The sequence below is a fragment of the Tinamus guttatus genome, unplaced genomic scaffold, assembly GCF_059628265.1.
Source record: "Tinamus guttatus ecotype Peru unplaced genomic scaffold, ASM5962826v1 Tinamus_guttatus_pri_ptg000153l, whole genome shotgun sequence".
In the NCBI taxonomy this organism is placed as follows: Eukaryota; Metazoa; Chordata; class Aves; order Tinamiformes; family Tinamidae; genus Tinamus; species Tinamus guttatus.
The window spans coordinates 1,310,362-1,336,916 of record NW_028288687.1 but is presented as its reverse complement, the minus strand read 5'-3'; the positions used below and the strand labels follow the sequence as shown (position 1 = coordinate 1,336,916).

General features: G+C 50.3%; 1 protein-coding gene across 16 annotated transcripts in view; it reads left to right on the top strand.

Moving 5' to 3' along the window:
• The window catches only part of NFIA (nuclear factor I A), a 295,079-nt gene that overhangs the window by 205,551 nt on the left and 62,973 nt on the right, over positions 1-26,555 (top strand). For all 16 annotated transcript variants that reach the window (XM_088522442.1, XM_088522451.1, XM_088522454.1 and 13 more), the window contains 2 exons: positions 19,869-19,943; positions 25,899-26,016. In XM_088522442.1, the coding sequence (XP_088378568.1) occupies positions 19,869-19,943; positions 25,899-26,016 (193 nt within the window). The remainder of the gene's footprint in view (positions 1-19,868; positions 19,944-25,898; positions 26,017-26,555) is intronic.

Here is a 26,555-nt window from a genome sequence, read left to right as displayed (position 1 = left end):
AGAATGACCAGATTGAGGGCAGATTTGGGATCGTTTTGCATGTGTTTCTGAAAGGCACAAAGAAGGCTATCGATTAAGCACTACCTTTTACATGCATGCATTCCTTCATTTTAAAAAAATAAATCTTTAAAGGCCTTGTGAGGGTTATACAGCCTCTCTACTTGCCTGTTAATATCCTTTCTGTTCCACTCCATAAATTCTAGAGCTATTTATTATACACATATATTTTGCATACCTTGAGTAATGTAGGTTCAAAAGGGTCAACTATACAGCCCTGGAAAAGAAGGCCTCCTACTAGAGGTTTTAATTTATCATTTTAAATTGTATGCGTTCTTTAGGCAAACTTGTGTGCCTAACCTTCATTAAAGGGAAGTGCATGGAGCAGGGGGGGCAGCTGTTACTTTTCACAGCCCCCTGTTTCTTTAGGGGGCTCCAGAGTCACTTTCTAGAGCAGAACCGCCGCAGTCGGCGCCGATCCCGGCCCCTTCAGCCCTTGGAGGTGCCTTTGGCACCAGCTCCAGCCGCCTGGGAGGCCACAGAGGTTTCAGGCACTCGCTGAGCTGCTCGCTCCTGCAAGGATTTGCAGAAACAGGGAGATTTCTTCCCAAAAGCAAAGCCGGCGCTTGGCCCAGGCCCAGAGGAAGGGCCGGGATGTGCCGGGCACGGCGCTGCCGCCCGCGAGAGCCGCAGCAGCCGCCTCGGCCCCGCGGCCGCTGCGTGAGCAGAGAGGTGCTGGGGGAGGCAGCTTCACAGAAAACGGGGCAACGAGCGTGTTCTGATGCTCTGCTCCAATTAGGGGTTTCTTTCCTGACGAGCTGCGTGGAATGCCCAAGTGGAAAATTCCCCACTTTGGTAGTTGCCTAATGTAAACGCTTTGGTTCAGTTGGCACCATGGACTGATGTTGCAATGCCCCCAAACAAAACAAAAAAAAAAACAACTTACAGATTTTAAAAACTTGTTAAATGCGCTGATTTTGTTCTTGCTGTTGGTTGATTGGTTGTTTTGTGGGGTTTTTTTGTAAGTAGTTTTCAGAGGGTTGAGGTTGCTAAGAGACTGGTCCTGTGTAATGGACGCTTGGCTGTCCTGGAGCGGAGCAGATGAGCTCCCGACTCGGTCCTGCCATGGGCTCTCCCTAGGCTTTCCTTTCCTTGTTTTTCCTTCCTTCCTTCTTCCTTCCTTCCTTCCTTCTTCCTTCCTTTCCTTCCTTCCTTCCTTCCTTCCTTCCTTCCTTCCTTCCTTCCTTCCTTCCTTCCTTCCTTCCTTCCTTCCTTCCTTCCTTCCTCCTTCCTTCCTTCCTTCCTTCTTCCTTCCTTCCTTCCTTCCTTCTTCCTTCCTTCCTTCCTTCCTTCCTTCCTTCCTTCCTTCCTTCCTTCCTTTCCTTCCTTCCTTCCTTCCTTCCTTCCTTCCTTCCTTCCTTCCTTCCTTCCTTCCTTCCTTCCTTCCCCCCTTCCTTCCCCCCTTCCTTCCCCCCTTCCTTCCTTCCTTCCCCCCTTCCTTCCTTCCTTCCCCCCTTCCTTCCTTCCCCTCTTCCTTTCCCCCTTCCTTCCTTCCCCTCTTCCTTCCTTCCCCCCTTCTTTCCCCCCCTTCCTTCCTTCCTCCCTCCCTCCCTTCCTTCCTTCCTCTCTCTCTCTGTCCCTCTCTTTCTTCCGCAGGGCCATGGGATAGGTTTTCCTTTTGCAAGCAGGACTGCTTTACCCTTGCAAGAACTTTTCAGTCTTCCTGCGTGCACAGCGGGGCTGTGTGCGAGTCCAGCGCTCAGAGACCCGTCGCATATTAAGACTCCAGTCCGGCTCTGCTTCCACAGGGTGCTAAACCTGGGGAGAGGCACAGGGTGTAACAGAACCCGACCCGGGTGTCCGACCCGCTCGGGGGCTGCTGCTGCTCGAGGCAGCGGTGCCGGCAGAGCGAGAGCTGCAGCTGCAGGTGCGTCCCCAGCGCGGGGCACAGCGCGAGGGTGGCATTGAGGAGCAGCGACGCCTCCGCGCGCACGTTACTGCCGCGCGACGCCGCCCAGCGCGGCCGCGCCGCTTGCATTGCAGGGCAGCAAATCCCCCTTCAAGAAGTTGGTAGATTCTCCCATTTGAAGTGAGCAGGGCCGCGTTCAGCATTCCAGCTGATTGCAGATGGGTGCCAAACTCGCCGCTCGGGCAGTTTCTGAGCAGGGAGAGGCATTTATCTGAAAAATAAAAATGCTGAGTGCCCAAACCGAATGCTTTTTAGTTTTAATGTATTCTTGCTGCTTTGAGCTGCAAGTACCTTAACGGCGTGGCAGGAAATGAAAGGCACATTGTTCTTTGTAACATTAAAAAAAAAAAAAAGAAAAAAGGAAAACAATGATGTACCGTAACTCACAGAACTCGTTTTTCAACCCTGCAGTAATTACACCGGACTTGCAAATATCATCTGTGGATTCCTTGCTTAAGTAGGGCCGGACTTGAGTATTAAATTGAAAAAAAAGAGCAAGCTTTAAGTATATACTTGCCTTTTCATACTTGAAGCATAAAGGAAGAAAATCTGATCCTCAAGTTGTAGGGGAAGGCGAGAGCAATACTGGGGATATGTGAAAGAAAAGTTGCTTTCTTCGCCAGACAAGCTGGTCATGGCCACGATTTTAACTCGAAAAAAGTTACCTCCTCGTGAAGCATTTCGTGTTCCCAGGTCATGGTTGGTGCCCAGTCTCCGCTAGCTCAGAGGGGGTCGGTGACATCTCCCTGCCCCTTGGAGCGGCGATAGACCTGGACGCCAACCACGTTGATGCCACCCACCCCGGAGATGCTGCACAGTGGCGTCCAGAGGTGCCCGTGGGGTCATTTCCCCCAGGAGCAGCAGCTCTAGGCCGTTCCCTACATGCAGGTCCCCTGATTTCCACCCCACGAGGGTCAGGACTCTGAGCGCTCAATAAAACCGGTGCTGGTAGAAAGGATGTCGTCTCAGGTGACCAACTTGGTGAAACACCTCGTTTGCAGCAGACAGCCAAGCGCGCAGAGGAGGTTTCCTATCCGTTGCAGCTGCAAGCAGGGTCATCCGAAAGCGGTGGGTTTTATTAGTGCTCTTGTTCACCGCATCATTTGCATCGTAAGCCCGTAAACACAGGAAGACCCTCCTCTCTTGTTTACACCCTAGCGCTCGGGAGCCATCGTAGCCTCAGGGACTCTTCTAAAATTAACGCTGCTTCAGAAAGAAAAAGGAAGGCTTCAGAAAAAAAAAGGAGCCCTGAGCATTTTCAACAAGGAATCTCATAGCTGGCGACGAAGCCGCAGCTCACGGTGATGCCAGCTTGCTTGCACCTTTGCAACATGTCAGGAGCAAATTGTGGGTGGATTTGCACCTCGAGGGATGGCGCCGTGTGCTGGGACATGCAGCTGGCCGGGATGGGGACCGGGGCGACGGGGAGCCCCGGCAGGGCCGGGCTCTGCTCCTGCCCGCGCTGCTCGGGGACACCCCCGCTGGCGGGGACTGTTTGGGTCCAGCCTGCCTTTCCGGGAGGTGCGTTGCACAAGGAAGCACAAGCAGATATGTCTGGTTTAAAATTAACTTCTGTGCTACTTAGTCCTGCCTTTTTTTTTCCTCGTATTATTTAATTTCAGCTAGATCCCAGCAAGGACTAGAAAGGCAGTGTTTTGATCGTAGTAGTCTAAAACTGAAACTTTGCTGCGCTCAGCTGTATTTCCCCAACAGTTTCATGGCTCTCACGGAGAAGCATCTGAATAACCAGCAGCGAAAGCGCCGGGTTTTCTTCTTCCCTCACTGCATTTTCACTGAGCTTGGCGCCACAAGGCCCTGCAAGGCCCCGTGACCTTGCGATGGCAGCGGCACGAGATGTCACCCGTCCACGTCAACCCATCGACACGGCCCTGGGCACCCGGGGCGGCCTCCGCGGGGCCCAGTGTGACCCACGGCGGGTGACTGAGGCCTATGGTTTTCGCGGCCGCTGCCCGTTAACCTTTGCAAGCAAAGTGTCCCCATGAGAAAAAGGAATCCAATGTGGGCAAGGATGACAGGAGATATCCAAGCTGAATGCTCATAGCAGGACAAAGCAGCATGGGAGAGGCACTTGGGGGCGAGAAAGAGAAGAAAGCAGCCCGAATAGTTGTGAATGTTGTTGTTTTGATGTATGTGTATACAGGGAAAAGGCGTTGAGCCTTCCCGCTGGATAAGGTGCCTAAATACAGCTGCAGTTATTCCAAGTGGTTCCAAAATATGTTTATATGCTATTGCCATGCTCCGTGCCGCACTGCGCGCGCTTACGGGGCAGATAAGAGCGAGGGCCGCGCAGAGGGCTGCCGGGAGCGCCCTTCGGAAGCGGCATCCCGGGCCCTGCTGCGGGCACCAGCCTGATGCAGCCAAGCAGGGAGCTGGAGCCGGCGGTGCCCAAGTCTGATTGGCAAAACCCATCCCGGCCCCTGTGCGTGGAGGTGAGAGGGTCCGAGCTCATGACGCAAAAGGGAAGTTGTACTTGCAGGAAAACTGCCTTCCGCAATAACCAAAGGGAGAGAAAACAGCCCAAACACAGAGCGCCCACAGCAAAGCGCGGTCCGAAACGTGATCCTTCCTGCGCCTCCCCAGCCTCCAGGTTCGGCTCCCGTCCTGGCCGTGCCGTACCCTGGGCACGGTCTGGCGCAGCAAAGCTGCTTCTGCTGCGCCCGGGCTTTCATTGCCTCCATCTGATGCAAGTTCTGTGAACCACAGTAAAACGCGATAATTGGTGGTTTAATTCTTTTAGGGTGTGTGGATTAATTGAAAAGGCTTGAACTATAAATACAGGGCCTGCGGATAAAAGCACACTCTGAAATCAGGCGCTTCTCCGGAATATTCATTACTTGACATCTATGTCGGTGGTGTCTCTGCGCGCTGGGGCTGGAGCAACAAGGGGCAGCGTGGGGCAAATAGAAGTCCCTGGCAGAGGTTTTGCCCTCCGTGGTCAAACCGCTACTGTTAAAAGGTGTTTCTGGAGCTGCACGCAGCGGGCCGGGCAGTAAAGCTGTGGCTCTTGGGGGCAGCAGGCACAGGGGGCGGTGGGACCGCGGCCCCGTGGTGCTGCCGGAGAGCGCACGTCTCCCCTGCCCGCGTGGGATGCACCGCTGGGAACGCCGCTCCGCGCTGGAGCCCGCACCAAGCCGTACCCTCCTTAGTCGCACCCAGGACCATGGGCACCTAAACCGGGAGCTTCTGCTGCTTCAGCTGCACTTCGAGTCATTCGACTGCTCCTGCTGCGAGCGGAGCAGGAGCCTCCAGGCCTTCCCAGCCTCTGCACTCGCTGTGCCAGTGTGCGTCACTATTTACGCCTTCCTCTGTGTCTGTGGGGTGAATTACACCCGTTTTCGCACGGACAGGGTGCTTTTCGTTCACAATGATCCTGACCTCTGCGCTCGACTGCGCTTTGTGCGCTCAGGAAAACCCTGTGTGCGCACGCTGCGGACGCAGGGGTTAATCAGGTGCTTTCCAAGTAGCCTTAATTATGTAAATCTGAAGTTGCGGACGGGGAGCGAAAACATCTGCGTGAAGAATGTGCTCGCAGCAAGTTCAGCGGCGGCTCCGCGCAGGGCAGGGCTGCTGCACGTGCGGCGGGAAGGGGGATGTGGGGCAGGAAGGGCCGGGGGGCGCCGGGGCTCCCGGAGCGGCCTCGTCTCTCCCGCAGCGCGTCGGGTACCGCTCCGTGGCGGGGCCGGGCACGGAGAGCAAGTGGAGGCAGAGGGCGGCCGGCACGGCGCCGACAACCCCGCTGCGAGGCCGGGCCGTAGCGCGAGCGAAATGGAAAAATACCAGCCCCGCTTCTTGGAAAGTGAGAAGGAGGCTTTTATTTGCAGCGACTCGCAGCTATTTTCCCAGGAGCGAGGCGGCCCCGGGGGCGCGAGGCTCCCGCTCCCGGCCTGCAAGGCGCCCGCGCCGCTCGCCTTCCTTCTGCGCCTCTTCCCTCGTCGTGAGGCCGGTTCTCGGGGCCGTGGCAGCACCCGGGTAGGTTCTGGCCATGGGGTGCTCAGACGGTGCCGGCGGTGGGAGGTGCCGCTTGCCACGTGCCCTTCACGTCTCCTGCCTTCATTTTTTTTCCGCCAGCTCTGTTGCAACAGAGGAAAATGCTGAAGTTGGACAGTTGGGAGTTACTGCCGAGCGCGTGCCGTAAACTATCCCATCCCTCGGCCTTCTCGCCGTCTCCCCCGGCCTGCTGAGGCCGAGTGATTTATAAAATGCCTTAACATTCTTGAGTGAGTTCACACCATCACCTCCAGGCACTGCTGAGGAGTCTGAGCAGGGGGGGAAACGCAGATCTGATAGCGGGTGTTTTGCTCGGAAGAGAAAGAAAAAACAAAACAGAACATTTAGCAGCCTGGTTACATTTAAAGGAGCCAAGCTTCCTGCCGGGAGCTGGAGTAGATTGTAGTCGCTGCGGCACTTTTGAGTAAACAGGGACGCACACGGTTGTGGCATTTCTTTATTCTCACACCCTGCCATTGTTTTCTGTTTTCACAAGTTTCAATTAATCTAATCGTCTTAGAGTGTCTCTCGCTTAAGCGCCTAATCAACCTCCCGGCCTCCGTCGCTCCCGCGCGGCGCGGGGTCTCCTGACGAGGCCGGAGGAAGGCAGCGCTGCTGCCCCGGGGCGCTGCCGAGGGACGGTCACGCAGGGGGGCACTGCCTGCGCCAGGAGAGGGGCTGGCACTTTTCTGAGCGGGCACAGAATGAGCCTTTGGCCGGGCCAAAGAGGTTAATACGGATGGTGACACCATCTTCCAGTCTGCAGCGGGTCTGGTTCTTTGCTGGGTGTCTTCTCCCGAGGTCACCAAGGAGGGATGCTTCTTACGTAGCACGTAATTCACTCTGGCACTGAGAATCCAGGCTCCTGTCCCTCGTATTTTTCTGCTTCTGTTCCCTGCTCTTAAAATTGCCTCTCTAACAGAAGGTTCTTTGACAGCTGCTTCCCCATCTGAAAACCTGCTGGTGTTTGGGGGGTGTCCCCACCTGACCAGCTTTGCAGGACAGGCCACCTGCAGTCTTCCCACATGTTCCACCTCAAAGTCCTTAAAAATCACGGAATTCACTCCTAGGAAATCTCCAGTAACAGCATGCCAAGAGCCAGCCTTGCTCCTCGTGCCGGCCAGAGGGGAGTTGGGTTGTGTGTGGTGGGGCAGGTCGCAGGAGGTGAGGGGCAGCAGAGGGACCCGTGTTGGGCTGGGGCGACCACGGAGGAGGGGGAGCCCTGCCAACTTTCATGAGGGAAGATTTATAAAAGTCGGATGGTAGTTGTCAACAACTCAGTTTTTTTTAAAAAAAAAATATATCAAAGCCTGGAATAAACGGGGCTGGGAAGCAGATTGCTGATTGCTGCCTGCCATGGCCATGAATGATGCATCTGCAGTAGCGCCGGGAGCCGTCCACTCTTAGGAGGAGGCAGAAGTAAAGATCATCCCGCGTACAATATAAATGCAAGTTGTTATTACTACTATTGCTATGTCAGCTGTAAACTGTTCCCACGAGAACGGAGATGCAACATCATTGAAAAAGAATGTCTTACTGTGAAATGGGCAGCAGAAACACTGTGGCATTATCTGCCGGGTAATGAATTTACCTTGGTGACAGATCATTATGCCCTCCTGCAAATGAACCAGATGAAGGGCAGGGACACAAGGATAAGTCAGCAATACTTGTGTTTTACCGTCTTCTGAATTTTAAATAAAAGAGTAGCCAGATATAAATGTAAAGGTACTGAAGCATGGCGTCTCAGGAGACTTCACCAATGGCAAGATATGGGGAAGAAAGCAAGTTTTCATTCAGGTCTGAGCTAACTTGGTAGTCTGGACTTCTAGGACTTGGATTTCATCCCACCTAACAGTACAGAAAGAAAATTTGGCACCTAAACTGTTAGCCTAAAATTAGTTTAAAGTCTCCATCTATAATCAGTAGAGATGCTGGGTCGTCCGGGGCTTCATCTTGCTCTCTCTGTGGGACCTCCAAGGGCTTTAGGACAGATGTCTTTCAGGTTAATGCTGCAATATCTCTCGATCTGAGATTCCACTGCTTAAGACAGTTTCCCAGCCCACTCCCATCCTCATAAGCAAGAAGTGGATTGAAAAAAACCCACATGGGCTGCAAGAGCAAAGGTGGATCCAGCAAAGGCACTTTGGCTTGGCTAAGGGAGCTCTTTGCTGTAGGAGAGCAGACAGGGTCTCTGCTGCGTTCTTGCACTTGCTCCTCTTGCTGGTTTTTCCCTTGACTTCTGCAGAAAGGGAGGCCCCGCTCGCAGATAAATTGCTTTTCAAGGGTGAGAAGTGTTTGTGTGCTCTGTGGAGGAATGTGTCGAGGGGTGGGCATGCTGGCAAGAAGAACTTCCTCCTTAACTCTCCAGTGAAGTTTTGTTCTGAGCTGCCCAGATGAAGCCATTATTCAAAAGTAGAAATGTTCTGTTCCATTTCTTGTTTTCATTCTTTTATGTGTCTGGGGACTAAACTGCTATGAAAGAGAGCCCATTCTCACAGGCTGCTTTGCCTAATGCGCAGACAAGAGAGGTTCAGCTATTCCAATTACGATGAGATAAGAATCTGAGCTGTTGGGATGGATTCAGGATCATCCATCCTGAACTGAACTCCGAGTCTCCCAGAGTCCGTCTGTCGCTCTTTTTTCCCTGTATTTCTGTATTTCGGTAATGCAGGCAAAAAAAGAACAGAGAAGAAATGGGTGTTTATGCATAATAAACCGTTAGGGATGACCCTTTGTTTTACCTGAGGTGCTTTAGTGTGGTGCAAAGGTGCCGGTGAGCGGAGTTCCTCTTCCCCTTCCGCGGTGGCTGCCGGCCGCTCCTGCGGCAGTCGCGGTGCTGCTGGGACCCGCGCGGAGGCTGGCGCTGAGCCAGCCCCTGCCTGTCCCTTTCCCCTTCCTTTCCCCTCCGGGACGTGCACGGAGGCTGCGCCGCGCTCCGGCAGCGGGGATGAGCGTTGGGGACAGCTTCAACCCTGCCCTAGGAGCCAGGTCTCACCGCAGGACTGTGATTTATAGCTTCCTTCTGCCAGGGAGAGGCAAGAAACCTTTCCCAAGATGGTGGCACTGGGAAAGGCCCAACTTCCTTTCTGGGGAACGCGTGAAACCAGATGTGGGCAGAGGCAGCCCTTCCGCACGCTCCTCTTGACTTCCTTGAGCTTGAATCCCTCCAAACAGGCTCGGAATGAGCAAACTCAGAGGCACTGCTTGGGCTCCAGCCGGAGGCAGATTATGCAGGGGACAGAGAAAATAAATTTGGTCCGTGTTCGAGCCTGACCTTGGCCTGGGCCTGGGAGAGCGAGTGCCCCTATCGCACCCGCGTGTGTCTGCCGAGTACAGCAAACACAAACGGGGGTCACCGGCCCTCCCTGTCGTACAGCTCCAGGCTGGGAGTCTAGAGTTGGGCTGCCCGCCCAAGAACTTGTTAATAAATGTCCATTCTCAGCCTGCGAAGGAATGCAGACAGGGCATCCTGCCCTGCAAAACACAAACCCCGAATGAAACCCAGAAGGAGCCTCTCGGTCACTCTGCCGAGCTCCGCATCCAGTGGGTTCTCCAGACTGGAGCTGCTGCTTTGGGAGTTCCCCACTCCCACCTTGTGGGTTTCCTTGTCCGCTGTGCTCCGTAAGCGCAGCTGCCTCCCGAGCCCCGAGGGCATCAGTTCCTGGGAAGTCTGCGGATAAGTCAATCTTCCTCGGTACTCGGGACAGGTAGAGACCTGGCTGCGAGACAGGACAGGAGAGCCTGGAGGGCGTCCCGCAGAATCATGATCTGTTGAGGCTTTGCAGGTGGTACCATGTAGTGTTGGTGGCACCCTGTGCAGCCCTGTGGCTGTGCCAGGCATACTGCGTGCTGCAGTGACAGAGGGGTTAAGAGAAGATCCAAACCTTCAGATTACTGAGTGGTCACGTGCAGTTTAGAAGGTTGCAAGATCCCAAAGCTCCCGAGGTTCCTCCAGCCCTGAGAGAATGCTGTGAACATGTCCCTAGTGATGGGGACAGTCAAGGACAGGCATTGTACATAAACTGGGCATTATGGACCAGACCTCAAATCCATAGGACTTCCTCATGTTTGAGACAAAGCCCGATTTGGGATAGGATTTTTGAGTCCTACATTTTTTCCCTACACCTTCAGGGGTTATGTGTCCTGCTGCACTGGGGCCCTTGGAGAGATGTTTCCCTCCTCAGTCAGGAAGACAACTAACATGTAAACCCAGCAGGAATCCGTCTGCCAGGGACTAAAACTTACCCAAACTGAGGCCACGGGGCGCAGCGAGGAATCCGCAGGGAGAGGCCGGGGGCAGCGAGCCGACCTGCCGTGTCCGGCCGCATTCCTTCCCGAGCGCCGACACGGAGAGCCAGGGCTGCCAGGAAGGGCCGCGGAAAGGCCGGGCTGCCGAGGTCACCGGGATTTGTGTCCGTGCGGCCCAAAGGGCCGGCGGCAGGAAACCTGCCTCCCCGCTCGCCGCCCCGGCTCCGCTCCCGCACCGGCCTTTCCCAGGGCGAGCGCCCGCCCGCCGCAAACACGCAGCTCGTGCAATAACCAGCGGGGCGTTTGAGGAGAAAAAAAAAGTATATATATATCTAAATATAAATATATATATATAAAACACCTCTTTTTATAGTCTGGGTTCTGTGGGTCCACAGGACTTCCTGGGAGCGCAACTAGCTGCTGCCCGCCAGAATAGCCACAGTCCTTATACTAATATTATTAGCATTAGTATAATTATAATTATAGTACTAGCATTATACTAATTAAAACGGGGTATTTACATGCGGCACTTGTGTAAACTTGAGCGTGATTTTAAAGAATCCACATGCTTATAATCCTTATGTATCATGGCTTTATTGGGAGCACGCTTTTCCATGCGGGTTGAGTTCTTGAGCGCAAGGGAGCCCACAACTTTATGTCCAAGCCTGAATACTTCCAGGGCATTGGTACCATCCTCATTTTTCATTCCCCTGTCTGAAATTATTTTTAAAAAACTGTTTTTCGCCCAGCCCGAGTGTATTTCTATAGCAATTAGAAGCTGCCCTGTGCTTCCGAGGAGCAGCGAGCCCAGTAGAGCCGAGCGTTCGGTGTGATGAGTAGTGTGGGGAGCACAGGGACAAGTCAGATGCTTTTCGGCGCTCATCAGAGCAGCCCGGCTGCTCAGAATGACTGTTCTTGATACTTGTTTCATGATAAACTTCCCCAGAACATGATGTTACGGGGGAAAAAAAAAAAACTGACCCGCTCTGAGAAAGGCGCAGGTGACACAGTTGAGTCAGCAGTTGCAGCAGTGACACAGGCTTACGCTTGTAAAAAATCCCCATTAAACTTGGTGTCATTTGCATGAATGTTTCACCGCCTCGAAAACCGTCGCCGCAAGCGCCCCACTTCTTGCGCTCGCTCGGAAGCGGCTTAAAGGCACCCAAAATCTTCCTCCCTGCTAGATCAGGGGGAAGTAGCATCCTGGCCTTGAAAGTCATCGTGGTCATGAAACTTCCCCGTTGCACAAGTGAGTTGTCATCGAGATGCCAGTGGCTGCAGTGAGCACTGCTCTCATGGGGGGACATGATGAGCATGGGAAAAGGAGAGGCCCCCACGGGCGCCGTGGGATCCTGCTCCCCTAAAAGAGTGTTTAATTACTGACGTTGCAAGCGCTTCCCCGTGCGCCAGCGTCGCGGCATTCATAGGTGGAAAGTACCTCATGCTGTGTCTGAAATATCAACGGGGTTTAAAAGAGGGCTTTGTGCTTCACTGTGGACCTTTCTTAGCCTCCTGCAGATGGTCCCGCTCGCTGAAAAGAGACACGACTCGGGAGACGTGTGGACCTCCACGCTCCTCCTTGTGCTGCTCTAATCCCGCTTTACACCCAGAAAGGCCTTCGCCCCGTAAGCCCTTTCCCTCTTTCTCCGAAATATTAAAATTATTTTCCTGAGTGTCATACCACATTAAAGCAGAATGAAAACGGGCTTAACAATTGCTGGCATGGGGCTTCGCTACAGCATGTGTGTCACAAATCATGTCACTTTTCAGCAATAGGGCTGCTGCCAGCGGGAGGCTCAGAAATGCTCATGTTAATCAAAAATTTTAATTTCAAATCAAATTGACAGTTTACACATGGTGAGAAATGCTTCTCACCATGTGATATTTCAGTATGCTACGCTGGGCAAAATGGGTGCACTTCCCTGTTAAGAATTTTGACTGCAGGATCTGCAAATTTATGGGTTTCCGTGTACCGGGTATGGTGAGGAGTTGATCTAAGGGAGCCCCTTGGAGAATAGGAGACAGAAGGGGTTTCATGCAGCCTGGCACTGGCGAGCCGCTGCTGGCACACGCTGCTGGAGGAATGACAGGTATTCAATAAACATCACTATGGTTAAGAGGAAGATTTAAAGCAGGGAGGGGCTGCGGGGCCATAAACAGGATTTGAAACAAATGTGCTTATTTCAGGCTGCGAGGAGTCGGAGTAGCACGAACCGACTCTTAAATATCTGCAGGTTGGTTGGCACGCTGGGGTGGCACGCGTGGCACCGCAGCGGCGTTCAGGAGGTTGATATTAGGGGCTTAGTGCTAATCCGAGGAGGCTCCTAGTCTCCATGGGCGCAAAAGCCCGTGCGACTTAGTGGACAAAACCTGGGAGGCAAAATCGCAGGTGATATTTGGAGTAAGAGCAAGGAGAAAGGACGGAGCGGGCGGCCCTGCCTCAGGAGCCGCGTTCGTAGCAATGGCGGGATTGGGGTTGCACCGGATCGTACCGCACTCCTCCGCGCTCGCCTGGACGCGGAGCCGTCCCTCGCACCGAATCACCAGAGGCCTTGGAGGCCGCAGCTGACATTGCTCCTGGAACCAGAGAGGATAGAAAAAGATATGAAGATAAATAACTCCGTATTATTATTTTCAGGGAGGGAGGCTTTTCTTTTTATTACTCTTTCTGTTGTTAGAGGCCATAAATATTGAGGAATGGTTATCCCGGTATAGATTTTGTCACACTTGCTTCAAAAGGGTTTTGAGGAGCACATTATTTTATAAGCTGCCAAATGAGTATGAGCATTTATAATGATATTTATTCTTTTTTCTTCCTTTTTGGGTTGAAGACCTGAAACAGAAATATATTAATTTAAGACATCCATTGTTTCTCAAGCCATAGAGTCCTAAGTGATATTAATGCAGCTAATATACTTAGTGAAATATCTATATAGTAGAGAGGGAGATTATTAATTTTTATGGTAGTATGAAACAACTTTAATTAATTTTCTCACCTAAAACAGTCCCAAAAAGTACACTATGATGTTAGGAGTCATCCGAAGTGAAAACCATGCTGGACTTGCATGAGCTTATAGTGGTTCCCATTGCAGGATCCTCCAGAGGTCCTTAAATGTGATCTTGAAGGGCTTTCGGTGTTGCCAGAGACCTTCATCCTCATGGGAGAGGAGCAATCGTCGTGTCCTCTGCTTGGACACTGCTTGACATGATTGATTCCCACCCATGATGGGTTCATTAGCAGTAATAAGGCACCATTAATTTCAGTGTCGCCGTGCTTGGGTGTAAAACCAGCCGGATCCGCCGAGAGCCGAAGCCCTGCGGATCCAGGCAGGTCAGGGCGCTCCGGTGCCGCTGGGCTGGAGCTCGGCTACCAGGAACGCGCCGGGAGCCCTCGCGGCCATTCATTCTCCACAAGAAAAAAGAGAAGAAAGGAAAAGGAAAAGCAAATAACTTACCAGTGCTTTTGCATGTCGGGAAGGGTTAACAAAACTTCCATTCTCACACTCTATTAAGCCAGGACCAGGAAACAATTTCTAATCAGCACCGGGATCTGGGCAGGGATTGTGCCGCCTTTTGTCGGCGGCCGCGCTCCGTGTTCCCCATTCTGCCACGCTCACTTCCAGCTGTTGTCATTGAAATCCCACATAATCTCCGCGGGTCAAAGGGCAGTCACCCATGACTGCCGCTGTTAGGAGGTTATGCTGATTTCTGTTGTCAAATATTGGCCCTTTTCTCTTTCAATCACTCCCATTCGTCTGTTTTTTTTTTTTTTTAAACAAGAAAGATCCAGCCTAGAATTGTATTACATGACTTTAAAGTCTTAAAAGTGCTCCCCTTTTGTGCCGACTCGACATGCCCTGGACGGCCTAATTCGTTGTGTTGTGGCCCACAAAGGCTGTGCTGGGCCCCTGCACACGCAGGTAGGCGAGCGGCGCGGAGCGGCCTCAGGCTCCTAAGAACCCGTGCAATGTGCCCAAAGTGCACTGCTGCTGGGGCATTAAAATTACATTGGAAATAACAAGCCTGAACAGAAGTGGGAGCGTTTGTCGGGGACAAAGAGAGGTTTCTGTATCAACATTAATGTGTAATATCTTGCTTAAGCGCTTTTATGAAGAGCCCATGAATTAAAAATGTGGCGTAATTTACCATTAAATGTTTATTCTGTGCAAATCTGAGGAGACTGTTTGGTACAAAGGAAGGAAATGAGGCCACTCTGATGGCTCTGGGGGTCTGTCCTCAGAGTCTGTAGGTTAAATGCAGATTTTATTAGAGATATAAGTAATATTAAGGGAGCCTGTGGCCCGTATATGAGTCCCTTGCACTGACTCTACCTGTCTTATCTTTAGGGCTTCCTCAGGGTGATCCGGGCTCCCCAGGGAGCCTCCTGCCTCTCCCGGCCGGCATGCGCTCGGAGATACCGACATTAATTTCCTAATCAATATTGTTGCTCTGCGTCGGTTGTGAAGCGTGGGATTATCTAGATAGGGGATAAAACCAAAAGGAATCAAGTTGCACTTTGGGTAAAGAGGGCTTTTCTTTTTAATCAGGCATTTGGTTAAGATAATAAGCTTGAGACCCTAATTGATTATTCCTATTTTAAGATTTTAAGATGGCTATGTATAGTGAGATGCTGGCCGCGGAAAAGGCTTTAGGAATGGTCGCTAGTCTTGCAGACCTGTCAAGTAATTTCAAAATACTGTAAAAAAAAAAAATCAAAGTCTCCTAAAAAGCTGTTCTCTCAAGCTTAATACGTTGTCACTCAGGCTGTGGTGGAAGAGAAATAACTGGATTTGGACGTTTTCATCTTCAGAGGATTAACGCTTCCCTGTTATTATTTAAGTTTGAATTTCAGGAAACCAATTGTGTCTCTGTTTAGAAAATACCTCGTATATTTATGGTGCCATCAAGTATTTTATAAGAAAAATAATCGTGTTGGTTTACATAGTAAACCTGCTAATTAAATAACAATAATACCTTGAGCACCCTGAAAACATCTTCTGATATTCAATTAAGGAACAAAAACCCAATGAACTTTAACCTATAGACCATATTCAAACCTTCCACATAAAAGTAATTGCATCAGTCATGATTTTCTCAAGCTACAAAACAAGCTCTTGATTGGTAGAGCAACATCTGAGACTCCTTTTTCAGCATTAATTGGGAACGCAGACAATACTCTCCCTGTAAACTAGATTTTAGGACGAAGGTTAGTTGCCTTTGTACACGTTTACTCATTGAAGTAGGAATGTTTGCTTAATAATTCAAAACAAATGGCATTAGACAAGAAGCCCTAATCCTGATTTCCCCTCTGCCAGGGTAAATTAGGAGAAAACCAAGAGTAATTCTGTTTGGTCTGTGTAGAAAGACTTGTTTAAAACTTCTGTGAGATCAGGATTACAAATCCCAGCCTTTCTTCCGTGCTTTTTCTTTACCGGCATCGAGGAGAAGAATCTGCAGTTTTCATTATGAAATTTCTCTGCGATTAAAGCAGTCTTCAGGTTGTGGCGAGGTGCTTTTCATGTGGTGCTTGTTATGATGGCATTGTAGCTCGTGTATATAATACACCAAATGTGCGAGGGGGTGACGGTATATTATTGATTGGGCAGGTTCCCTATGTGCTTCATTCAATTTGAACTTTTTAATCTGCTTTTTTCCTCGGGGGTGTGGAAAAAAGGGTTCATCCTTGTGTATTCGACTCAAGTGAGGTCTGGTGTAAAGGTGTAACTCTTCAGGACGAAGATTTGGGTTGAAAGCAGTGATTCAGCAGAACAGAGAGGTACCTGCTTAAACTTCCTCAGCCCGTCTCTATCCAGTAGAGCAAATCAGCACGTGCTCCACGCGGCGCCTGATTAAAATCAAGCGCGAGCCCCAACCTCGTTGCTGAGTCAGGGCTTGCCTTGCTATCCAGGTGCCTAAAATTCTGCCCGGAATTTCCATGAATGAGCTCTGTGTGCTTGTACAAAGCAAGAATTTGCGAATCCTCATTTCGAACACCTGCTTTCCTACCAAAATGCGACGGTAGCACAAGACTGCCGAGGTGCCAGAGCCGCAATTTCTGGGGCCTGTCGTTGGGATAGCGAACAAAAGCAGCACCGCGCACGCATTTCAGTGGAGTGCTCTGTGAAAATAAACCTTGCAAGCTTTCAAGATGTTTAATCATCTTTTCAGTAAAGGATCTCTTTACTGCTAACATCTGCATATGTAATTGCTTAACTTTACCTATTTTTTTCTCATTCAGAATTAAGTGGAACAGCCAAATTGATACCGTTTTTGCATTCTGGCCTTTGTTAATCGGCACAAACCATTTGCTTTTGCGTCTCTTGTCAATCACGCCATTTCCCAGCCATTCTTCTTGTACTCGTTTAGTTTCTTTACCCGCTTTCTGCCATTTTCCTTGTGGCATTGCTAGGGAAGAGCGCTCAGCAAAGCCTGTAGCGCGAGGAGGGCATCCCCGTGGCGAGGATCCACGTGCTGCCAACGATGGGCAAGATTAGCCCCCGATTTCCTAATGTTTGCAAGCAAATAGCACAGCGGCCAGTTGTGAAATTCGCCTTTCACTTGTGAAATGTTTGTTTTCACTGAAGAAGGGTGCAAATCTAATCACTCTTCTATTCCTATGTTAATAAGGGCACATTTCAGGCACACTCAGCAAATTCCAGTTTTATGAATGATAAAGTTAGGCCCGAGCTGTTGCGACCTGTGCTTGCTCAGTGTGGTTTTACCTCAACTGCGCTTTTGTATTTTATTTTTTACTCACACATTTACGTTTCTCCTGGAGCCTTCGCGTGGTAGGAACCTGTTTGAGGAGTCCAGGTGGAAGTGGACACCAGAGCAGAGGCAATATGGTGCGCGGTGCAGGAACCACGCGTGCCAGATGGCCGCGGCACCGCTCAATGCACTCCTGGAAGTTGCTCCGACGCAATGGGGATGAGCACAGTACGAGAATTTATATAGCATAGGCTGGCTTCCCCGCAAAGGGCTCAAAACTGCAGAGCATTAAGCATCCTGGCCCCCGTCCAGCAAGGCACTTAAGCATATGCTTAATTTTAGGCACATGAGTGGTTTCAGTGAAGACCTAAGAGAATTATTTTTAATTCACAGATCATTTAATTCAATAGGCAGGTCTGCTGCAGCATATGAAAAGTAGATCTTCATATTAAAAATACTTGGGAAATTGTCAGTGAACAAACATTGTGTATGGCCAACAAGCCTTGCTAAAAAGCAGGATGGCGGAGTCGTCACCTTTATTAGGGCGCAGTGCAAGGCCTGTGAGGCAAAGCCGCTTACAGTTTATCTCTAAGTCGAAAATAAGGGAAAATAAAGACTTTGTAAGAACATTTTTTTTAATTTGAAGTAGAGAAAAATTTATTCTCCGGGTGTAAATAAAAACCTTGCTTGCAGATTGAAGAATTTGTTTGTGTTGAATTTCAGCATCAATTTCAATATTTTATAGTACGTTGATCTACAGCTGGAGCATGACAGATTTGTGTATATTTATATGTTTGTGTACATAATACATATGTATACACACATACACAGGGATGCCCAAGGAGATCCTTGCACACAATTGGGAAGCTCCTGCTTGTTGCTGGAGCAGGGGGACAGGCCCGGAGCAGGGCCTGCCCGCAGCAGCCGCGTCACCGGCGCCTGCCCAGCACGGCCGCGAGCGGGCGCCGGCCCTGCGCTCGCCCAGGCCCAGCTCCCGCACCGACCTGCCCTCCTGTCTGCCCTCCTGCCTGCCCTCCTGCCCGCCTTCCTGCTTCCTGCCTTTCTTCCTGCCATCCTTCCTGCCTTCCCATCTCTCTCTCCCTTCCTGTAGCTCCCTCCCTCCCTTCTCTTCCTTCCTTCCTTCCTTCCTTCCTTCCTTCCTTCCTTCCTTCCTCCTTCCTTCCTTCCTTCCTTCCTTCCTTCCTTCCTTCCTTCCTTCCTTCCTTCCTTCCTTCCTTCCTTCCTTCCTTCCTTCCTTCCTTCCTTCCTTCTTTCTTTCTTTCTTTCTTTCTTTCTTTCTCTTCTTTCTTTCTTTCTTTCTTTCTTTCTTTCTTTCTTTCTTTCTTTCTTTCATTCTTTCTTTCTTTCTTTCTTTCTTTCTTTCTTTCTTTCTTCTTTTTCTTTTCTTCCTTCCTCTCTTTCCCTTTCCTTTCCTTTCCTTTCCTTTCCTTTCCTTTCCTTTCCTTTCCTTTCCTTTCCTTTCCTTTCCTTTCCTTTCCTTTCCTTTCCTTTCCTTTCCTTTCCTTTCCTTTCCTTTCCTTTCCTTTCCTTTCCTTTCCTTTCCTTTCCTTTCCTTTCCTTCCCTGCCCTTCCCTGCCCTTCCCTTCCTTTCCCTTCCCTTTCTTTCCCTCTTTCTCTCTCTCTTTCTCTCTTCCTTCCTTTTCCTCTCCTCCAACATCCCCACCTGTAGTCTGGAGTGCAGGATGCCTTTCCTTCCCTGCCTGCAGCAGAATCTGTTTCTTTTGAAACATCCCCAAAAGGAAGCCGAGGGCAGCAACGTGCAGCTCCGCTCACCTACCCTTCGGGCAGGTGTTCGGGAGCTGCCGGGGAGATCCGGCCATGGGAGCCTGCGGGGAAGCAGGGCGGCCCGACCGGACAAGCCGCGGAGCAGATGGTGCTGGGCGGAACATTCCCAGCTCTATGGAATAATATATGTGTGCGTGCACGGACATGGGTGCCTCTAAGTAGGACATCCCTAAAAGGTCCCCCCTTGTCCCGTGGGCAGGCAGGACTTGGCGGTTCTCTCCGTAATCTCCTTATCCCGAGATTTCTCCTCTGACCCTGGTCCCGGGAGCGGATACGGGGATGTCCCGCGCATCCCGCCCCCCCCGGGCTGCCGCCGGGGAGCTGCGCCTTTTGTCATTGATCAGACCCGTGAAAATTAAATGAACATTTGGTGGTAGACATGTTTTCAGAGGAGAGGGAAAATACTGTTATGTAAAGTGTAATAACATTTTGATACGCAGCGCAGAGGCATTGCCTGCACGGAGGCGGCGGCTCCGAGCTGCGCCCTGCATCCTAAAGGCGCTCAGAGCTCCAGCTCAGCACTTTCCTGATGCGGACATTTATTTTTCTTTTCCAAAGCTTGTTTTAAATGTTAGATATTTTTTTTGCCTATGGGAGAGGAATTCATTTTAAAGTAGGGTGGGTTTTTTTGCTGCTATTTTAAGATCTCCCTAGTGTAACCTTAGAAAATGAAGAGTACATCTTTAAATCTTGTTTTCTTTGAATGAATGGGTAGATAATCCTGATCAGATGTTTCTTTAGAGAATAATGTTTAAAACGATTATGGAACTTAGCTGTCCTGCTTGTTTCCTAGGTACAGTATTTTCATTTCAATTGTGAAGTCATTAGGGGTCATCCAAGGTAACCGGTTATTAAAATAGTCCTCTTTTGTTTCAGGTTTCCTGTTGAGATGCTTTAACATGTAAAAATCTCCCTGCTGATGTGTCACGTTAGCTTTGCTAACCTCGAGATAGAAACCACAAAGCAGCCTACATAGCTGTATGACTAGCTACCCACCTACATAAACAATAATTAGTGCTAAGTGGGAAATTAGATGTCACATTTTAAATCTAAATGAAACTAAAGTATTTGAGAATACCATCATTAAATGCTTCAAGCTAATCGCTGTTCTCTCACTCTGTTTGTTTTGTAGGACATTTGGGCTTCCAGGACAGTTTTGTCACATCAGGTGTTTTCAGTGTGACTGAGCTAGTAAGAGTCTCACAAAGTAAGTATTGCGGTGTGGATGCTTTGGGTGGTTTCTGCAATCCCCAGGGTTTTTTCTTTTTTTGCCTTGATTCTTATCGTGCCCCTTCCCCAAGTCAGAAATTATCTCTTGAAAATTGCGTGTCTACTCCCTGCTTTGCTCCAGTGACACTGTTTATTTGCCACATCTATTAATGCAGAAAAAATAGTATAATATTTTATATGTATATATAAATAATAATAATATAAATATGTATAATCCTGCAAATTTCTGTGTGGAAATTGCTAAACCACTGTGGTACTCAGCTGAAAATGGGTAGATCCCGTGTAAGCGCGGCGACCTGTCTAGACAGAGGAGCTTGCAGGTGGATCCCTTGCAGGATCCAAGGGCTGTATTTCAACCAGGCCTCTAGAAATGACACGCTCCTGCACACCAGGTAGGAATTTTTCCCCTGGCAGTGTTGTGCACGGCGCCCTCCGTGCCACGCGTGCCTGTGTTTGCACACCTGCGCTCAGACACGGTGCCAGCAGCTCCAGCAGCCTCCTCTCCCCTTCCCACAGACACAGCTTTGCAAGGCCTGCGTTCCCCTCCAGCCTGTGGAATTTGGGCTTTCTGAAGGATTTGTTTTTTGACCTTTAGAGAATGCTAATGCCCTCAGCGTGAATGACACGCTGCAGCATGATCATTACGGGCTTGTCAATACTCACTAACAACAGTGAATTAAGAGCACCTGTCACCGCCCTGCTCCATTGATCAAAGGTGCATCGATTGGGTTTTGCTATGACATAATCCAGATAGTCCAAGGAGAGAGGGTGGCAGCGAGACACCTACGAACCAGGCCCATAGGACCAGCCCTCTTCCCTGCAGCTGGAGCCAAGCTGGGCAGTAACGTTACAGTCTCACTAATTATCAACTGCATTTCCCTTTAGAACCTTAGGGCATGCCCCCAGGACTGGTTAGCACAGCCAGCCACAGCGATGGCTCTGCTCCTGCACCTATGGATATCGGCTTGTATTGGCTCTGCATGCAGCCCAGGTCCTTCTGGGGCTGGCGCTTCACTGGCATGACCCCAGCAGAGTGCTTTGGAGTCTCAGAGCAGAGCTCCTCTAAGGGGGTTTGTTTCGTCTTTCACAGAGCCTTGCACATCTGTCAGACTCGTAACTAGCTTCTCTATTGGAAAATAGGCTGCCACAAGGGAAGCGCAGAGAGTGGGAGGCACGTGCACAGGAGACAGGGACAGAGCGGCAGCCGCTGGTTGAAAACCTGTGGGACTTTGGTTGCAAGGACAAAGCAGAGAGGAGGCAGAAGTCCCGAGGAGCTGCTAAGTGCTGAGTGCCCTGGAAAACCCGTTCACTCACTGGGGTGCTCCGAGGGGCCCTTGGCCACGCAGCCGCCTTGGCCGCCATGCGTGACTCGCTGCGGGCCTCCCGCGCGCTGGGCAAACCCGATTCCCGCCTCCTCCGTCCATCCCCATCTCGTGTCACCTTCGTTCAACGCGAGACACTCGCGTCCCGAAGGCCGCCCCTGCCCCCTCCGCAAGGCATCCCGCTCCTCCGCAATCTTATCTGGGCCGTGGGAGCAGAGCTGCTCTGGACTCTGTCAGCCGTGCGGTCGGGGCTGCGCCTTCGCCACCTTCCTGCGCGCGCGGCGGGACCTCGCTCGTGCCCGTGCTCATTAATTTTCCATGGTATTTTGTTGCAACAAAACAAAGACGTGGTCTACCAAAAATCCTAGCGTTCGACACGGTTGGCAACCAGGGAGGGAGCAGGACAGGCATTGCCTCAACTGGGAACACGTAAGGAGACGTTGGTAGGCAAAATGACAAGAGGCAGCTTTTTGCTTTTGCAGCCAAAGGAGGCATGCACTCTTTTTTCATTGGCTCCTTAATAATCCTTGCAGCTCCAGACCTCAGTTTTATACCCTGTCCACAAGCCAGCACCTCCACCAAAAATAGTGTCCCCAAAGTGTGTCGGGATCGCACTTCAGCACTGACTCAGAGGGAGGAGTGCCAGGACTGAATTAGCCACGCGGCTCGATAGCACCCTGGATTTTCCTTGGAGATGCCCCAGACACGGGCGGACCAGCGGTCACCGTGTTTACTCGTGAGCTCTGGGAAGCCCACAGCCCGACACGTGTGGCTACCCGCTCGGATGCGTCTAACGGAGAGGCTACCAACCAATTCCCACTGAAGCCAGGATGAATTTGCACTCTCGCATTCAAAGAATTATTTAGCATAGCAGAGCAACAGATTAATTGCTGCGTATTTGCCTAAATTGCTGTGTAGGGTTTCTCTTAAAGAGCACCCTTTTCCATATAAGCCGTGCTGGGTTGCTTATGTATACTTGTGGCTTGAGCTGAGGCCAGTCCATGGGTTGCCTTGGTGCTGGGAAGCTCAGCTGCAGAGCAGCCATCGTTCAGCCTCACCAGCCGTTGTTAACAGTCTTGAGTAATCAAAACATCCACGTTTTGAATCTTTCAAAGCAATCAAGGCGAGGGCAGCAAGGAACTTGCCCTCGTGGTTGGTCTCCTGTGTCTTTGTGCACGGACTCTGTGCTGCTTTACAAGGAGGTCATCGTTGCGTATGCCCACTGCCATCCTCCCCGTGCTTGATTTCAGTAATACAATGGTAGAAATATGTCATTTCCCACAGTTTTAACTGGCTTTGGTTAGCTGCCGTTATCTCAAATTAATCTTATTAGATATTGTTGGTGGTAATTATGTGCCAGCTTTATTTAGTTAACTTCTCAGAGGGCCACATGACAAGGAGTCTCAAGTAATAGGCGGTTGTCTCAGTCATGCAAATTTGGGGAATGAATTAATCAAGCAAAAGGTCAGCTATTACCATTATCTATCTTATCCATCATGCCAATCATCACAGTTTCTGTGAGCTATTGAACAAATCTAGGCTGTTCTGGTAACAGAAACCTACTTTCCTCAGTCCCATAGCTGTGGATTTTCTTTCAAAACACTACCCAGCTTCTGGATGTTGCAGAGTCTGCTGAAATAGAGACAGCAGATCATAAATGTTCACCTGAAAAATAGATAGTTTGCTCCTCAGCCAGTCCAACGTGGGTATAGCTGATCATGTTGCCAACTCTCATGCACTGTGAGCAGACAAAAGATGAGAGCTGCTTTCCCAGGGTTGTCCCTTCACCCCAGGTACCAGCAGACCGCTTTGGATCCCTTTGGAGGCAATGGTTGCTCAACTCCGAAACTGCTTTGGAGCTCCTCCTTCCAAAGCTCTTTGCTGGTGAGAACTCCAGAGGGTCTCGGGTCTCTTGGTCTGCTGAAGATGCACAGATGCACATGCAGATGTTGACCAAGCCCAACCCCATGCTGCCTTCTTAGGAAAACCGTGCTCGCTGTGTGCAGCTCTCCGTGGCACACGGTCTGCTCCATGTTCCCTTGCAAGGAGCTGCTGGGAGGGAAGGTCTCCTCGCTTGGAGGACCTTTGAGCAGCTGGATAGTCTGTGCTGCCCTGGATGGGAAGAGAGATTTGGGATTGATGGACATTCACTAGAGCCAGATCAAACATACTTGCTTTGTGCGGTGTTATTTGTCAAAGGGGCATCATGGATGAACAAGGGGTGACTGTGCCAGGAGGGAGGTGCCACCCTGCAGCACGGGAGCTGCGTGGAGCGGGGGGAACCCGCGTCCGTCCTGTCCCGCGCAGCAGCGCCCGCGGCGGCTCCTGAGCGCTGCGCGAGCCACGGGAGCCGAGGGCAGCAGTGTGAAAATGAACGTTTAAAAAAGATGCTCTGTATCCCAAACGCACCGGGCAGGGGTACTACAGGAAGGGGAGGGAAAAAAAAACTGGATTATAATAAAAAATAGACTGCAGGCATGGAACGAGCAGTTGCTGTGACCTTGCCTTTTGTATGCCATTACACAATTCAATGGCAGTCCACTCAAACCTTGCTCTCGATCAATATCCTATTAAAGCAGCACAAAAAGTCTCTATAAACTTAGTGGTTAGCTATGTTTATAAATGGAACTCAGCATAATGAGACGGTCAATAGCAGCCTGTACTTGTAATTTTAGAACGAGCATCACACATTTCATATCTGTTGTATGCGGCAGAGCCCCTTCACTACAGGGTGTAGGAGACAAATGCCAATGGGCAAAAAAAACCCAATCCAGATCTTCACCCCGTCCCCAGCAACACGGTTTGTGAAGCCACGACAAACGAAGGAGTTTATTAGTCAAATGCCATGTTTTTCCCATTTAACCTCAAGCCCATTATCGCACCATTACAGGTGTACGGGTCTTAGTCAGTGCTCTGGCCCTTGGTAAAAATAGATATGGAGAATGGGGGAAAAAGAAGAAAAAGAGGAGCTAAGCAATAGCATGACTAAGAGAGTGCCATGGTCCAGGGAAGAGCAGCCAGCCTAAACCCCTTGTTTAGTGGGTCCCGCCTTCTAATTCAGTAAATTTTTCAAAATAAATATTCCCGTTAAGTCACAGGGTTGGGTGTTTTTTTCCTTTTTGTCCTGTGATTTTTCTGGACATTCGGGGTGACCGTGGGAGGCGCCGAGGTGTTTGGGCCCCTCGCAGACCAAGCGCCCTTTGTATCTATCTGCTGCGAGGGCGGCCGCGACCTGGCGCTCCGCGTCCCGCTCCGCGGCGGCCCCTCCGGAGCCGCTCCGTGTTCCCACGTGGGGCCAGTGCAAGGATTTGAGCGCAGCCGTCCGGGAGAATGATTAACAGAGGGAAGCGAAAGGAAGAGGCGAAGCACAGTCCGGATATCAGCGTTTTCTTCCCTATCTGTCTGGAATGAAGCAGTTTCATAAATCTTGCAACGGCTCGGAAATTCATTGGGCCCCCAAAAGGCACAGGGCTTTAATTTAGAGCTTGCCTTTTTATGTTCCTGTTTGGAAAATACTGCGTGTACAGTGGAAGTGGTGCTGGGGCAGGCAGAGTGTGCGGAGCAAAGGGTTTCCAGAGCACGGGTCTGCTTGGCAAGGAAGTTGCTGAAAACTGGAGTGGATGCTGCAGAGATACCTTTATGATTGATTTCCATTCAAGTCAGACTGACTGCAGTGTGGTCATTTTTCTAGCCCAGAACTGCTCACACTGCAGCAGTCTGCTATCTGCAGGGTGTCTGAGTTATAGCAGTCCATGTCCGTGTTACCTTTTACACAAATTACTTACACTGGTTTCTTTTTCCATGCAAATTCATCAGTTTTACAGCCGCTTGTAGGTGCTGTCAGGAAACTGTGGCAGAAAGCACAGGTTGATAAAATGAGTTAATTTTACTATGCTTATTTTTTTCTCCCTTTTTTTTTTGCTGTTAGCACACACTCTCTCGTGTACCCAGTGCGCAGGAAGCGTATCCCAGTTAAGAGCAGATAACGAAGGGCTTGAGCGTTCTTGTCATAAATGACCTCCCAACCTAACTCCTTGATATCCCGGATTTTGCCGGCTACGTTCAGATGTGCCTGCAAGGCAAGGGAAAATCACGACCTGCCCCCGCCAGCAACCAGGGCCGGGCTGCCCCCCAAACTGGCACCTCGGCAGAGAGGGGCTCGGGCTCCTCCAGAAGCCCCCGAGGGCTGCGCTGCTGCCTGGAGGTTCTGCCAAGCACCTACCCAGGGATGCAGCCTATTGTAACTGTGCCAGCAAACGCAGCCCAATTCTAAAAAAAAAAGTTTCAATAAATGTTGGATGTTGGAATGATAGGAGAAAAGTCGGACTTAAAGGAATTGAACAGAAGTGTTGCCTTATCTGTTTAAATTTTATAAAGAAGGAATATCTTTGGAGGACTGTAAGAAAGAGTCTGAGTTGCTGAACATTGTATTCTTGATCAACTTTGCATCTTCTTGATGCAAAAACAATTACCATAAGGATTTCTTAATTTCCACATCACACCTGTTCTCACCCCAAACTGAATACCCTCACGAGGAAGAAGTGGTTCTGAGGTGCAACGCAAGCCTTGCTCACATGACTCACTGACTGCAATCTCTTTTGTTTCCCCAGCACCAATAGCTGCAGGAACAGGCCCTAATTTCTCCCTCTCAGATTTGGAAAGTTCTTCATACTACAGCATGAGCCCAGGAGCAATGAGGAGGTCTTTACCTAGCACATCCTCTACCAGGTAATTGAATCTGTGCCTATTACTGAGTCACTTGGGAACCCAGGAAATCCTCACTATTCCTCTGGGGAAGTTACTGCTGAATTATTTGATGAGTTGTTTGAGGGCCTCTAGGTGTGGAGCACTTAGAGGCTCACCAAGCAGAAAGCCTCTCTGGGTTGCTGTTAAAGCTCTTTATTTATGCACAGCTTTGAAGAAGCACTATTGCATCGAGCTGCATAGCTTCTGCCTCGCGTCTCGGTGTGCAGGGAGTGGTTGCACGGGTGCTGGAGGCAGAAGGGAGGTGGGAGCACGTTGAGATGTGTCACTTTGTCCTAAGGAAGGTCACTGAACATTTGTAAGGAGACAGTAGCAGTGAGTATTATGGCTTGGATTGCGTAGGAGGAAAGAAATCCAGAATCTGCTAAATTTACGATTGACTTGTGTGCATTCTTTGTCTTGGAAAGTATTGTCCATGACATAACATAATGTCAGATCCTCGGGCTCTAATGTATCCTGTTTTTCATACAGTTTTAAGAGTTTTGTGACTCAACCATTTGAAA